Source organism: Drosophila serrata, unplaced genomic scaffold (genome assembly GCF_035046125.1).
Source record: "Drosophila serrata isolate PLE 108 unplaced genomic scaffold, ASM3504612v1 contig_120, whole genome shotgun sequence".
Taxonomy (NCBI): Eukaryota; Metazoa; Arthropoda; class Insecta; order Diptera; family Drosophilidae; genus Drosophila; species Drosophila serrata.
In genome coordinates, this window is record NW_028257018.1 from 12,870 (window position 1) to 28,099 (window position 15,230).

Consider the following 15,230-nt stretch of genomic DNA (forward strand, 5'->3'; position numbering starts at 1 on the left):
TTCGAACACTCTGTTCCGTCGGATCGATTTTATTAAGATATTTTAAATGCGCTTTTTCGAATCAGAAAACGTCTTCAACACAACAATCAAAATTAAAATTCCGAACTGTCTTTAAAAGTGGCTTTAGTTTCCAAAAAATCTTATTTTGTTGTTTGCCTAAATATATATTAATATATATGAATCGTTTCGTTTTTAATTGCAGACAATTTCAAGAGCGCCAAGCTTCAAGTACAAAAAAAAAACAAATATTGATATATTTATATATGGTTTTTATTTAATTAAATTACAAGCTAAATTTAGACGTGTAGACACTTTATACAACATGCTCAGAGTTTTAACATAAACACAATTGATATATGATATAGGAAAAGTTTTTAAATAAAAGTTAAAATATTTGTGGATGTAGCAGCTGAGATGTGGTAGCGCAGATGGCAGGTGTATAAATGCAATTATGCCTGAAAAGCATACCTTTGTTATACTTCCTTTGTAAAGAGTGTTTCAATTAAATACACAGGTACCCGAATAAGAACTTGGTACAGACTCATCGTTATTATTATTATTGTCCGTGCGGATAAATCGCATCTGAAACGTTACCATCATGCAAATAAAGTTATGTTTTGTCGACCTGTGATGATTTGTATATAATCTCATTATCCTTGTAGATAAGGTCCGTCCCAAAAAAAATAATTTGAAGACCCTAAAGCTTACTATATAATCAAGTATTTTACATTTTCAGCCGAATTCATTATATCTATATGTGTTACATTCAAATATAAGAACTGCCTCAAACTGACTGTGACATAGCTACCTGATTTGAGGTGTTGGAATAAATATTGATAGTTCCACGTTCAACCAATTTACACTCTCTTAAAACTGACAATTTGTCGTTCGAATCTTTCCCTCCATCGGTGTCCGGGCTAGCTTAAAAACGCTTCAATAGTAAAGGTTTGTTTCTGTCAGCGAACGCCGTGTTTATCCATTTAATATCGGGCTTGGCAAAGCGCACGGTCTGGCCCTCGCCGCAGGAGTTTTCGCCAGCGAAAATTCCCTTTAGGCGGACGTTAGAGCCGCTACCGCAAGCGAGCGCACTGCCCACGTCAAACTGGCAAGCGTCGAACTTGGTGGCACTGCACACGCTGCTGCCGTCTGCATTGCACTCGCTGCGCCCCTGGGCCGATGTCTCTGTAACGTGCATGATGGCGCCTTCTTCATGGACTATAAAATGAAAAATGGAATCTCTGAATTTGGTTCTGTTACGGTGTTGGAGGTCTGACTTACTTGATAAAGCCTGCTTGCCCCAGCCGGATGTAGAGCACTGCTCCGATGGTTTGGGGTCTTCGTCACTAATGCAGATGGGTTGTATGTGAGTGGCGAACTCCAGACGCTTCTCCAAGCGGATGATAGCCAGGTCATTGGCATTGGTTGTCGGATCATACGAGGGATGAACGTCGATAGTCTTGGCGCCGGTCAGTTGAAAGGGTAGGGGTTCGTTGGTGCTGCCCAGCTCCCACTCGCCGGCCTTGATGCGGATGTCGTTAACTGGTAGGCTAAATAGCATATGAGTTACACTCTTGCTTCTAAGAAAAACGTTTAAACTTAAAAGTCATAATTATTTACCCATTAATGCAGCTAGCAGAGGTTAAGACAAACTCATCGCCAATGATTGCGCCGCCGCAGAGAAGCGTTTTACTCGACTCGCGCAGGATCATGGCCTGCCAGGGAATCTCAGCAAAGTTTGCGTCTAGATCCTTGACTCCAGTTGGCTTGGTGCTGCATAGCGGGAAAGCAACAGGGTTGATTATTTTTTTCTATACGAATTGAACATTCCTACCGCTTGTTTCTAGTGGCGCACACTCCGGCTAGGTTAACAGGCCACGGGTCCACGTAGTTGGGGTCGCGGCAGCACTTTCCAGGCGCACCATTCTCGGCCTGAAGGCAGTCGGTAAGCGGCACGCGAAAGGCGGCTTCCATAGAAGACAGTTCGACGGGGGTCTCAGAGAGTACTCCGATGGCGTTGCAGTAATTTTCAGAAGTACAAACCAGTGCGGAGGCACACTTGGCATAGTGTTTGGGCACGTTGACTGGCTGGGGGGTGGGAAAGATTTGAGGCGATAGCTGGTCCTCTCCGCGGTACACTGGCTTCTCGTTAGAGGGCTGCGGCACGCGATCGGATTCATAGCGCGGAATCTCGTTGACCGACACTGGAGGCAGATATTCGTTGGTAGGTTGGCGGGTGGTGCTGGGACGCTGCGGCTGCGGAGTCTGCTGGGGACGATAGGCGTGTTGGGTCTGGGGAGGCGGTGTTACGACGCGGGGAGTCATTGGGGGAGACTGGGGAACTGCACGCCGGGTAGTTTGGGGCGCTTGGTAAATGGGTCGCCGGGTTGTCTGAGGCGGCAGATACTCGTTGGTGGGTCGCGAAGTTGAGGGCAGTGGACGGTATGACGCTTGGGTGGTGCGAAGGGCGGGCACGGTAGGGTTCGTCGGCAGGGGGAAATTCTTTTCCGGCAGATTAAAGATGTACCCGTCTTCGGTTAACGTGGTAGAGGGCATGCGGCAGCATTCCTCAGGTGCGTAGCAACGGTTCGACTGCAAAGGGAGCGGAGGAAGGGGATGAGAATAGGTAGAGAGTGCAAAGGCAGTGAATCGTAAAAATGTAATCAATACAAAGACAGTATACACTCCTAACTTCGTAGCATATAGGTACCTAGGTACCTGTCTTGCAAGAAATCGTGCTGTGGTCTCTTTTCGGAGTCCATGAGCGTGCGCATCAAATTACATCGAGGGACGGGGCCATTTGACTGGCAATGCGATGCTACCTGGTCATTAAGACGGCCACCGCTGGCTGTCAATGGTTTTTGCGCTTGGCTTTAATTGCAACCAAGAAATGTGCAGTTTCATGGTGCAATCCGACTCACCGGGCTGACTCTGTGAACTGTGTCCTAGCCCCGCCGTCGCTATGCTGCCTACAGTGCTGGGACAGACACTTTAACAGATGTGGCTGTGCGGAGGCTGGCTTATGTTTACCAGTCCGAGTCTAATGTTCATTGAAAAACTCAACAATAGTGGGGGTGCTTCTTGCGGTTTCTGGCCATGGCTGCACTGCACCCACGGTCATGGCAAAACAAGTGATGACTTAGTATTGAGTCATAAGCGTCTACCACTGTTTTTATAAAAAGTGTTAAATCATTTCCCTAGCACTATTAGTTGGTTATGTATGTTTATATCAGAGGAAATTTGTCGACTGATGACAATTTAACAGTTAATCAAACATACGTTTTATTTTATATGAATGTTCATATGTAGGTTCATACAAAGAGATATGTACATATACATATGTATTTATATTTCACAAAACAATACGCAAGACTGATCTTGATAGCTGTGAAATCATAATGACTGTGCTGGGTTTACATATACAGAATCATTTCCATATTTTTTAGTAGCGCTCAAGTATTACTCAAGTTCCGTTTGCCAAAACTGAGTGGTTGCTGCCTGCTTACGCAATAACAGTGATAATCATCAGTACCAACGCGCCCACAAAAGAATTAAATTAACCAAAAACTTCACAGACTTTTTGTAGTTGCTGTGCTGCTGCTCTACAACTGCTTAGACTCTCTTATTCCCGCCAAGGTGTACAATTTAAGTTAAATCTCTAGCTCAGAGTGGTCCCCTGTTGAGATGTCAACGGGACTCGGCCTTGGGCTTATAGTTTCGCGCAATTTGTATTTCATAATTCCCGGGGCTCAGCGGCCGTCGTATTTAATGACAAATTAATGTGCTCATTTGTCAAAAATTAAGCGAGGCAAACCTGGGCAAAAATGATTGTAGAACGGAATGACCAGAATGGAGTTATTTTAAATACCCTTCAGTTGCGCCGCCTTTCTGAACTGGACACTCGCACTGATCAACCTAATAAAATGTCACAAGTGGAAAGTATTTGTCCTCCTAGTTAATTTTAATTTTTGAAATTGTCATTAGGCAAGTCTACTGACCCTCTGCCATAATTTCCATCATTTAAACGTAAGTCAAAGGTTATCTTAATGTAGACATCACTTGCTGAGGCCAACGGACGGCTTAAGCTTTATGTAATTTATATATATATATATCAATAAAGCTGGCCAAAAGAGAAAGCGGGACGGAGAACGGCATATAATTTTGATCAATGACAACCAGCTGAGGGAGCAGGCCCAGTCCCAGCACATCTTCCCTCTTACACCTGCCCGGCAGCCGGGCTTCACCCGAACGGCGGTCACCTGGGCTCGCCGCTGGTCATTGCATACCTTATGATCAATCATCTTACGCCAAGATAACAGCTTCGACAACAAAAATCACAAGCTACTTGTGTACCTGCGACAGCTAAAATATGTAATCACCAGCAACAACCTAGGGGGGAGACTCCAAAATGCTTTTAATAAATGTTGTTGTTGGCCATACAAGACAAGTTGTTCATTTTTGTTTTTGGAATGTTTCATAGATAGTCTGGCGCAATTTTTAAATAATGTTGCAGTTACTTAAAGCACTCGGTATTTATTTATAAACATTTTATTTTGAGTCTACCAAGTTCAGCGGGACCCAGTAACACCTTGTGCTTGTACACCTTCTAAAACTTTGGGAGAAACGGACAGACGGACAAGAATAGATCGACTCGACTGTTGATACTGATCAAGAATGTATATACTTCTATATATATAAACTTCTAAATATAATTATAATACCCCGTAAGGGTATAAAAATGAAATGTGGCAATTAATACAGTAAATAAAACGTTAATATGTTCCAAAATCCGACCCTGATGGTGGCAACTAGTAAAGCAAGACCATTCGGATGACATATGTATGTATATAGTCATGTATACTCTGCGTTGTGTCTTGGGGGAAAGGTCAAGCCACAACGCTATCTGAGGCGGTGGAATTTACGACACAAATGCTTCATAGCAAACATGAAATTATTTTTACGACTGCATTAATGCGCCACTAGCACTGCACTAACTTGCGGAGTCGTGTTCGCATCGCTTTTTTCTGCCCACAATTTTTACGTCAATAAACTGGTTAGTTTCTGGTATTGCCGTTGTGCGAGTGGTCTGGGCCAAGTCTAAACGTGTTGAGCCGCTAAGGAACTGAAGAAGTTTTTAACAGCCAATGTAATCTCTGAAGTGCGAGTGCATGCAGGAGCTTAGACTTTTGTTTATGTCAATTGCGATTCAATTTATGCACAATCATTAGGGCCAGGGGTTTCAATGAAAGAATAAGTATTTACGACCAAACTAGGTATGCGTGCGGTAATGCTAAAACCTACATTCAAATAAATAATTACTTGCCAGGCCGACTAGATGTCATGAAAATTTGAAAAGCTATTTAAAACTAATAATTGTTTGTTATATGTTTATACACTGTTAAAGTTTTAAGTGGATGATTAATCGATTAATTGTAGTTAAATGCAAAAAAAAACTTTACAGTTAAAGTAAAACATACAAAATCACAGTTTTTATTATTTTTTTTAGGTTCTCATATAAAGTGTCCGATTGCTCCTATGTCAGCATTATTATTAGTTCAATGTTCATCATTGTTTTTTAACATAAATATATATTACTTATATTGTATGGATTCCTAGTCATCGATGTTCTATCTGCAAGGGTATATAAATTTCGGCGTGCCGAATTTAGCTTCCTTTCTTGTTTTTTTTTTTTTAAGTTTCTATACCATCTATATGGTATTATCGTTTTGCATTCTGGACTCATAATACCTGGCTATATCTCAGAGTGGATTAAAATAAGTTAAATTACATAATAGTTATACATATATGAAGTTATGGATACATGGATTTGGGAAATCGACTAATAAACATGGAAGTTATTAGGCACTAAATAACTTGAACTTTGAAATACATTTGTGCTACCAGCATCAACAAGTTTCTACCAGCAATTGTCTTTATTTAGAAGTTAAGCAAACATTGTAGGTTTTATCTACTCAGCACTGTTTAATTCATTTTTTTAAACTATATTTGAGCATAATTAGACAAAATATGTATACAGTCGAGTCCCGATAATTCGAAATGGCAAGGGGATCACTTTTTTTACGAATTAGACGGGAATTCGATTTATCGAGATTTCCATTTAAAGGGGCTCAAAAATGAAAGAGTCGAATAAACGGGGTACTTACATTTCACATCATGTTTACATATGTATTTAGCTTTATTAAAATTAAACAAACATAATAAATATGTACATTCATTTGTACGTTTTTCAAATTAAAGGAAAATTAAACAAAAAATTAACAAACAAAATTAAGCAGAAACATTAAATTATTAAAAACGAAAATTCAAGCTTTAAAATAATTGGTAATTTTTGATTGCTTCGTGTTTTTTTCTTTTATTTTTTCCATTTCGTTTTCTAAACCTATTAGGTTGTCAAAAACACTATATGGCACATCATGAGTCGAAAAATAATGTTTAAGTTAAGGAATTAATGCTCTGGTTTGTAAATTCTATAAAATTTCTTCTCCTTCCTGATGTCTGCAAAATCTAACGTCGCTTTAACTACAAAATATTTCGCATCGCATTACGATTTATAAGAGGTTTCGAAACAAAATTACGATTTATAAGAGGTTCAATATTCTTTGCGTTGCGCCAAATACTACGAATTAACGAGGGGACCAAAATGTATGGAATTTTTACGTTTTTTTTCAAGGGGACAGAATTTTTTACGAATTATCGCGATTTTCGATTTAGCGGGGTACGATTTATCGGGATTCGACTGTATATATTTACTTTTTTTTATATTTTGTGTTTTTATAAATATGTAAATGTATATAAAAAAAATCGTTTTTACGGATTGCAGGTTCCCGAATCAAACAAATTTAAGCAGCATGCCACTTTGATCAGTATCTCCCGTAGTCATTGACATTGTGTTGTACAAATCGCCGTCGATTAACGGCAGACACAGAAAATAAACCTATAATAATAAAAACTATCATAAAATACTCATTAAGTAAAAGGAAACCAAACTAAGCGCATCTGCACACTGGGTCTCTACATGAATAAATGTTAAGCTGTCAACGACTTTCCGTCAGTGATTCGCGCCCCCTTACACTGGCCTCAGACTCGACCTAGACCTTGAATCCACGGCCTGAGTGTCGCTGAGTGTTGAAGTGCCCGATCTGGTCTGTTTACTCAGAGTGCTTTGTTTTCGTGCGTGCTTTACGGCGTTGCGTTATTACAGCTCTTCGTTGTCCATAAGACATAAAACGGAAGACAGGTTGAAATGAAATATGTTTACACTATAATTATAGCATGGATATAATCATAGAGCAACCAAATCCATTATGCTCTTGCAACTCTCGGAAAAGAATTAATTTTAAATTTAACAAGAAAGGAAGCTAACTTCGGCTCGCCGAAGTTTATATACCCTTGCAGATAGAACTTCTATGACTAGGAATCCATACAATATAAATTATATATTTATGTTAAAAAAAAACAATGAAGTAATACCTGCTTTCATTTCATTCACTTATACATATTATATTGGCAGTTTTACATTCACAGATTTGCATTTCCTCCTCTAACGATCGTTTGTATGTCACCTATATAATATAGTCGTCAGATTTTCATATAATTTGACACAAAATTTAAGACTAATATAAAATGGCTATATCACAAATTCGATAAAAAACTGTTGAAAACTGGAAAAGTTATAATTTTTAAATGGATTATTTTTTGATCGTTCCGTTTTCATAAAATTTTACACAAAATTGTAGAGTAACAAAATATGACATAGTCGTCCGATCTGGCCCGTTCCGACATATATACGAGTGAGAGTATATAGAAGGCTAAATATAAAGTTTCATTCAGATAGCTTCAAAACTGAGATACTAGTTTGCGTAGAAACGGACAGATGAACAGAAGGACAGACGGACATGGCTCGATCGACTCGGCTGTTGATTCTGATCAAGAATATATGTATAAACTTTATATGATCGGAGGTGCCTCCTTTACTGCGTTGAAAACTTCTGACTGAAATTATAATACCCTGCAAGGGTATAAAAAGCTTTCTGAGTTTTCTCTTAGTTATGAGTTCTTAAATTTCTGATATTATGAAACAAATTGTCATATAAAAATATGGATAAATTTAAATTATATTATATATATTATTATATTTATATTATATATTATTTATATTTAATACTTACATTATTATTATTATAAATCCTATAAATCAATTGCAAACTGCAAGTTATTCCCTTTCTTGTTGAACATCATTTTAAGATTTACAAAAAACTTAAAAGATGTCATTATCCAATGTTTCGAAAACATTAAATATTAGAGGTTGCACAAATGAATAAATATAAATTTGAAAGCCGAATGCCGCCGACTTTTAATTTTGGCTTCATATCAAGACTTTTTGGATAAAAAATATTCTTAATAATCATGATGGCACATACAAAGTGTTTTGTATTCCGGCAACGAGTTTTTCAATGCACACAAATTTATACAATTACACAATGCAATCCAATAATTGTAATTGCAGTATCAGAAAAGTTCTTATTTAGTTAAATTTTTTTGCAATATTTAAACTGAAAATAAAAGTGTTTTTGATTGTTAATTTAGTAACGTAAATTCCGAGTGGAAATACATTGCTCAATCCAATCAAAATTATTAAATGGCTATGTCATTTACGGTCAGTTTATAAAGTTTGGTAAAAATAAAATCTTATATCTTTAAAATTTTTGCTGCGTAAGACCGAGTAAATTAAAAATTTATAATAAAATTAGGTTTTTATTTTCATAACAAGTGAAGTTTGAAGCTCGAAAGTTGGTCTTCCTATTAATATTTATCATAAAATTTGTTTATTGTTTATAAATATATTGCATACAAAAACAACATTGCTTTAAAAATTGTATTGAATTGGGAATTTGTGGGATTCCCCAGCTAGGCACTGGAGTCCCGAGGACAATGGCTCATTGACCACTAGTTCGAGTTCTGAACACAGTTATGGCTTAAGTTCAAATTCGCAATAAGAGCAAGTAGCCGAGTGGCCACGGTGACTTGGCTTGAGGAAAAGGGGCATCTGCTTCGCCGCAGCCTGTCCGGCTACATATTTTACTTTTTTCGCTTTTTTCAGGCGAGCGTTGCATGCACCAGAGGTGTACGCAACCGACCCGTTTTGCCGGCCGTTGCTTATGCAATTACACCGGCCCGCTGTAAATCTGAGATATCTCTTCATTTTATTACCTCTTAGCGTCTCTCTTACTACTACTTACGTAGACTTGTACAGATTTTCATGCATATTTTCCCTTCGGTAGGACCAACTTTACACTTTTCTGGGTCGCATGCGTGAGAGTAAGGCATTACTTTTAGGCTCAACCGCATTCCAGTTTGATAGGTGCCTGATGGCGTCAAGTTCGTTGCCGGTACCACCCGTTTGCTTCGAATTAATACTTCGCCCTGTGGCAATGACGTTCCAGTACGGGTCTCTGCTTCATATACCGATTGGAAAACAAGGCCCGAGCCTAGTCGCCACGCAAGCAAAACGAGAGCAGAGCATTCCCAACATCACTGAAAAGTCGTCGTTCGTCTGAGACTCTCAGAGCATGGCTTGGCATTGTCGGAGAATCCCAAGTAAGAAATTAGAGCACCGACTAAAACAAATTGTGTGCTAATAAGCTGTCCAAGTTTCGATTGTCTTCGTATTCAATCGGGGTTTCCCCATGCGCTTGTGAAACATGCTGTGATGTTGCGGTCGGGTCTTATTCCGATTCCGGCGAGCCAAGCTGCATTAACTGTGATCGCTTTGTTTGCGGTACTGGTCTCGCAATTGGAACATCAAAGCGATATTATGCAGATATTTTTAATGGTGTTATTGTACTTAAGACGCTCAACAGGGAAGACTCTGTATACTAATGATTCAGAGTCTGAGCTTCTCATAGCTGTGAAGTTTCCAGCCAATATGGATTGGCTGCCATTAGGCTTTGAACTTACCCCTTGCTTTTTTACGTAATTGATTGCACTGATTTCGCCGCGGCGGCAATCCTCGGGGGCCACACAGTCCGAGTCAAGTGGACAGGATACATACGGCACAGGCGTGGAGGTCGTTGACGTTGTGGTCTCTGGTGCGCGATAGGTGCAGCATATGTTGGTTTCCGGCTCGCAGTTCTGAAAATAAGGATAAAAGAGTGTCAGAAAAAGTGAAGCTTTTACCTTGAGGACTAACAAGCGACTCAAAAACGTAAGTCCCCCAATCAGTGATAGCTATTTCAGAACCAAAGGCAGTCGACACAAAGTCGCACCTAAGTGCCAATGACTGGGATTTCTGTAGTCTTGGCCGAAAGGTCAGCAATGGTCAGCCACTTGCACAAATTATGTGCTATAAAGTGTCCGGCAAGATGCCAGATGGCACCGCTAGCGGCAGTGGACAGCAATTATGTGGCCAATGCTTTTGCATTTGCATTGAACTCTGCAGCAGTCGACCTGGCGGACCTTTGCTAAGATCTGGCTAATTTTTTTGTTCACACTGCCAAATACTATCTGGTGATCACCTGGCATTTAGCATTCGGACAACTACAAATTAATAACTTCGTCTGTCTGCGGCCAGAGATCAAAAGTCGAAACAGTAGCTAGAGGCGGAGTCGCCTTGACGATTTTGCAGTTCAATAATGGAATAAGCAGTTCTTCATCAAGTACAGTTGCCACGATATTGACATCACGCTACGGAAAAAGCTATTCGATAACCAGTTCTCCGAACTGGCATTCCATATATCAATCAGAATCTGAGTTTTACAAATTAAAGAGGCCAATTCCTCTTATTTATGTCTGCTTTTATGTCTCTCAAAACGAGAAAAACTAAAATCGGAAGCCCATTCGAATGTTTCTGAGATTGTTTTAAAGTACGACCTTGACTAATGAAGAGCTTTGCCCCGGTCTCAGACGAGCGTGCTAAATGGGTACTAAATATCACGGATACATCTATCCAGCAATCATTTCGGATTTGCGTGGCGCAATTCAAGCTTCAGCTGTCTTTTAAAGTGCTTCAATCAGGCTTTGGCGTCTACGGGTCCTATTGTATATGCGTATAGACGTATATTCGTTTGTCTGTATCTATTTAAACGCATACGTGACATTTTATTATGTTCATTTCTTAGATATTAGAATTGGTTTGGTTGGATCTGTAAATCAAATGATTTCAGCGGCGTTCGTCAGACATTTTGAAAGTGACTCACAGGTTGATAAACCTATCAGCAGGCGAACAACTTGGAAAAATTCCCAGCAATAGCCACGCAAATTGAGCACCGGTTTTTAGCATCATCGGAATGGGAAAAGGAAATATAAATTTTTTTGATTTGTTTGCGTTTTTTTAATTGTTTAAGCGCGCGGTACTAGTGTCGTACTTTACATCCGTTTCGCTAATTATTCTCATATACAATTATTCAGTGAGCTTCGAATATTTACCCAAGCTAGGCAGAAATTCGTTTGTCTGTTTCTTTCCAAAATAGTCTCTATCAGGTATATTTCGTGTTTAATCAGATTCGTACAGGTCTATGAATACCTTTATTATATGACTAACTTTATGAGATATACGCAGAGGTGGTTAAGAAATCGTATTCTCTCAAATTTTACACATGAGATATTGAGGTTATACTGCAATTATATTTCAAATGTTAATAGTTGTGAACAAAGAAATAAAAAATTAAATGAGAAAACGCTCTCATAGTGCTTCCTAATATATATATAGTTTGTAACTGTTTTTAAGGGAAAAAGTTTTGGTGGTCACTTTTTTTTATCAAAAAAATTTAGCATAGCACTTTGCAAGAATTTAGAAAAGCCTTAGACATTGTTAATAGGTATAGTCTGTTTGTGGAGTACCCAACAGTCATTAATTTGAACTTTAGTAGAATTTAATATTTTTACATGGTTACAAAACAAAAATTGCACCGTATCCAACCAAAGAGATAATATTATTATTATCTTGTTTTATTATTGGCAATAACCAAATCCTTTTTTTGTTTTTCGAACCAATTTAACAATTCAAAATAATGTATGAAAAACATTAAAGTTCATTTCCGAATATGCTAAACATGAAAAAATGGCTAGTTTTATATCATAAAATAATGTGCTATTGTATGTGCAATATTTGAATTTAACTTATAACTGCACTATTTTAGTGCTACGTTTGTTCATTTTTGCATAATAAACTTCAGATAATAATTACAAAAGCATAAAGGGAAATAGAAAATCATTTCCTTATTAAACCGCAGATACTACTAACCCGAACCAAACGAATTGACCTTCGACGTAATAATATACATTTTATTTGTTAATCTGAATTATTTGTGCGCTCGAAAGGTCCACTTTAAAAAATATGCAAAGCAGCGGCAACTTGTATTTTACTTTACATTAATTTCTTTCGGACGCAAATGCGAGGGCAATTAAGCATGAACTTCATTTTTGTTGTTGTTCGACTTGGTGGACTTACGAAATACCTGACCACTATAATCTGGACAGCACTTACACATGTGTGTGGGCTGGTATTTTTTAGCTTTGATAATGACAAACCGGAAAATAACGGTAACTATGCCAAACAACTTGAAAGGCAAAACCCAACAACGACATCAACCAACAACAGGCTAAACCTCCGACATCAATATATTTCGCGTTATCACCGCAGACGGGCTTTTGAATTTTTTGATTTTAGACCTCTGTCGGGCCGAAACGGATCTAGCCCAATGCCATGTATGGGGAACGGGAGACCAAGCTTTTATCGATCCGAGCAAACCCAAACCAATATCCCATTATGCAGAAGACAGTTGCATAATTTCATCACTAAATTAAATGTCGCACAGGAGTGACAGTTCCTTACCTGGATCCTGGGCAGCTGCTGGCTGAAGAACCCATTCACGCACAGACTTTGGCGCACACACTGCTGGCTGGGAGCGCACTTCAAATATTCCTTTGGCGGCAGGTACGTAGGCCCCTGGAAGGGAGAGGCTTGCCGACTGATGATGGCGTGATTGAGGAAGACGTTCGTCGTGGGGTTGACGGAGTGATGCGTCTCCCTATGCTCCTTCACACCATTCTGGTACTGACCGTTTAGGAACATATTGCCCTGGTAGTCAGCGTTGGCCAATCCCAGTGCTGCTAAGGAAAACACTAGCACAAGTTGCTTCCGAAACCGTGACATGGTGGTTGCTTTGCGATTGCTCTTAAGTTAAGGTTGAGAACCTGGTGAAGGAATAAACGAAAAATTATTTAATATTTCAGTATAACATAGCGATTTGAGAGCGGCTGTGAGCACTACGTCAAAATAATATAAATAATAATTATTGGCAATTCTTAATTCTTCAAGGCAGACATTTTAAGTCCTACGGCTACTTAATTCTCAATTAATAATAATTAGCTTCCTATTGTGGACAAACTGAGCATATATAAACCAGATGATTCAGAGCAGTTCTTTTGGGGATTATCGAAACGATCGTATCCGGATATGCTTGAATTGCTGGATTACTGCGAGCCGTGCTGAGACCCAGGTGACATGGTCGTTAATTGTCAACCGGAATGCAGAGGATGCCACACAAGTGATGGCTAATTTGCATGTGGCCATAAACAGACTCCTAACAGGAACATATTTATATATGTATGTATGTATTCTTTCTCTGAGCCCGAGTTCAGTGGTAAACCGTCGACTAAGCTTCAAGCCGAAATACGGAATGCGTTCCAATGCGTGACTCAACGCTAAAAATAGTTCAATAGCCGCAATCCGCTCCAGTCCATAGAAAATAAATTAATTTCTAAAAATATGCATACATACATTTGTACGTATGTATGTATGTAGGTGTATGGGGCTAAATTGCTGGTTTTTACCGGAAAAAATTTGCATAAAATATTTGAGACTTCTTTGGGCAGTTTGAGTGACTATTAATTTTGTTTTGCGACTTAGAAATTTCTGCGAATTTCTACTTTCTATTTCAGGAGCCCAGAATTTCTGAAACTTCATCAGAAATGATATTTGGCCCGCGGCTATCATAAGTATTCATTGACATACATATCACTAGTATGTGGGATTTGGCAAGAAGAGTTTGTGTCACTGTTGTATTAACCGTTGGTGTTTTTATGCAGCCATTGCCGCTGTTGTTTTTGATTTTCACATAAATTCAACTTCAAATGTTTGTCTTTGCGCAATCGGCAATCGGCAGCATTGGAAGAAAACACAGTACAGAAAATAAACCAAGACTGCAAAGTTCAGATTGCATCTTCTACAATAGGCAACCTGCATACTAAATACAATGCACAATGCAACCAGAGGCAACCGATACTAACAAGAGGCGGGCTATCTGACGGGCGGAAGGAGGCAGGGACTCGGAAAACACTTAGCGGCGACAATTGCAACCGAATCTATCAATGCATCAGCGGCAAATAAATTAAATTTACAACTACAATGACCCAGGAGGCTGCCCAACTATTGTATATAGTTACACAGCTCCACTGCTAACGTATCCTGAGGCCTGGGTGTCCTTGTAGTTCTGAGACTTTGCACTTGGTCACTGGGCGGTAGGTCGATGGCGAAATTTAGCCACGGAGCAGCTCCATATGGGAAACTGGGATTCGACAGCACGAACCAGCTACACCACCACCAGGAAAGTGTCTTACACTGAAAGAATCCGAGATATTTCAGAACCGAACTAACGCACGTACGAACAACTTGAATATGATTGTGAATATTTATCCAAGTTCCTCTGTTTTATATGTGCCCAGCAAAGCTGGCGGGCGAGGCGTCACCGTGGCAGCAGCGCATTCGCGAGCAGTGGAGCAGCAACAATACAGTCCAGCATCAGAAACCTCGGTCGCCGAAGATGCGAACGAGAAAATAAGTGGGACTGGCAACCGCGCCGGCAGCTCAGTTGACGCCAGCAGACGAGTCAACGCCAACGTTGAAGTCGGCGCCAAGCCGACGACGACGCCGATGCTGGTGCTGGTGGTGATGCGAGCGGTGGCTCTCACAAGCTCACTTTCGCTTCGGGTCTCGGAACTGTTTGAGAAGCGGATCTTGATTTTGGCGCGGGCGGGTTCACCTGCCCCATCTGCTCTGATGGATCTTGGGTTCTCGCTTGGCATTCTTGACTCAACTTCAGCTTAATTTGGTTTCGCATTTATTTTTTGTCTTGAGCGTTTCAGGGGCTTTACATTTTTATTAGTGCTATTTTCGTCTGTTTCAGGCGTTCTTACTAATGGGTTGAGGGAAG

General features: G+C 39.6%; 1 protein-coding gene and 1 long non-coding RNA gene across 8 annotated transcripts; both read right to left on the reverse strand.

Moving 5' to 3' along the window:
• Positions 1 to 252: 252 nt before the first annotated feature.
• Positions 253 to 14,804, reverse strand: scaf (inactive serine protease scarface). Of its 7 annotated transcripts, XR_015270159.1 has the most exons (8): positions 14,638 to 14,718; positions 12,851 to 13,212; positions 9,976 to 10,149; positions 1,832 to 2,589; positions 1,618 to 1,770; positions 1,279 to 1,547; positions 809 to 1,215; positions 253 to 751 (listed from the first exon to the last, which is right to left on the reverse strand). XR_015270159.1 is itself a non-coding variant. In XM_086825982.1 (7 exons), the coding sequence occupies exons 2-7, from the start codon at positions 13,169 to 13,171 to the stop codon at positions 923 to 925; spliced, it is 1,968 nt and encodes a 655-aa protein (XP_086682108.1). In that variant the 5' UTR covers positions 13,172 to 13,212; positions 14,638 to 14,804; the 3' UTR covers positions 253 to 922. The 7 variants fall into 7 exon arrangements, 6 of the variants coding, with proteins under 6 accessions (XP_086682108.1, XP_020815097.2, XP_086682110.1 ...); XM_086825982.1 differs by having other exon boundaries at positions 253 to 1,215; positions 14,638 to 14,804; XM_020959438.2 differs by having other exon boundaries at positions 253 to 1,215; positions 14,464 to 14,698.
• Positions 8,628 to 9,961, reverse strand: LOC147644673 (uncharacterized). Its single transcript, XR_015270160.1, has 2 exons — positions 9,258 to 9,961; positions 8,628 to 9,203 (listed from the first exon to the last, which is right to left on the reverse strand). It is a non-coding gene; the product is annotated as an uncharacterized LOC147644673 (long non-coding RNA).
• Positions 14,805 to 15,230: the final 426 nt, after the last annotated feature.

What these genes read in the sequence shown, in the direction of transcription:
- scaf (XM_086825982.1), bottom strand. Translation starts at nt 13,171, where the DNA reads ATGTCACGGTTTCGGAAGCAACTTGTGCTAGTGTTTTCCTTAGCAGCA. An exon ending in AGCAGCTGCCCAGGATCCAG is followed by an intron (nt 10,150 to 12,850) that starts GTAAGGAACTGT and finishes CCTTATTTTCAG; the next exon opens with AACTGCGAGCCGGAAACCAA. An exon ending in TGCGCCACTAGAAACAAGCG is followed by an intron (nt 1,771 to 1,831) that starts GTAGGAATGTTC and finishes CCCGCTATGCAG; the next exon opens with CACCAAGCCAACTGGAGTCA.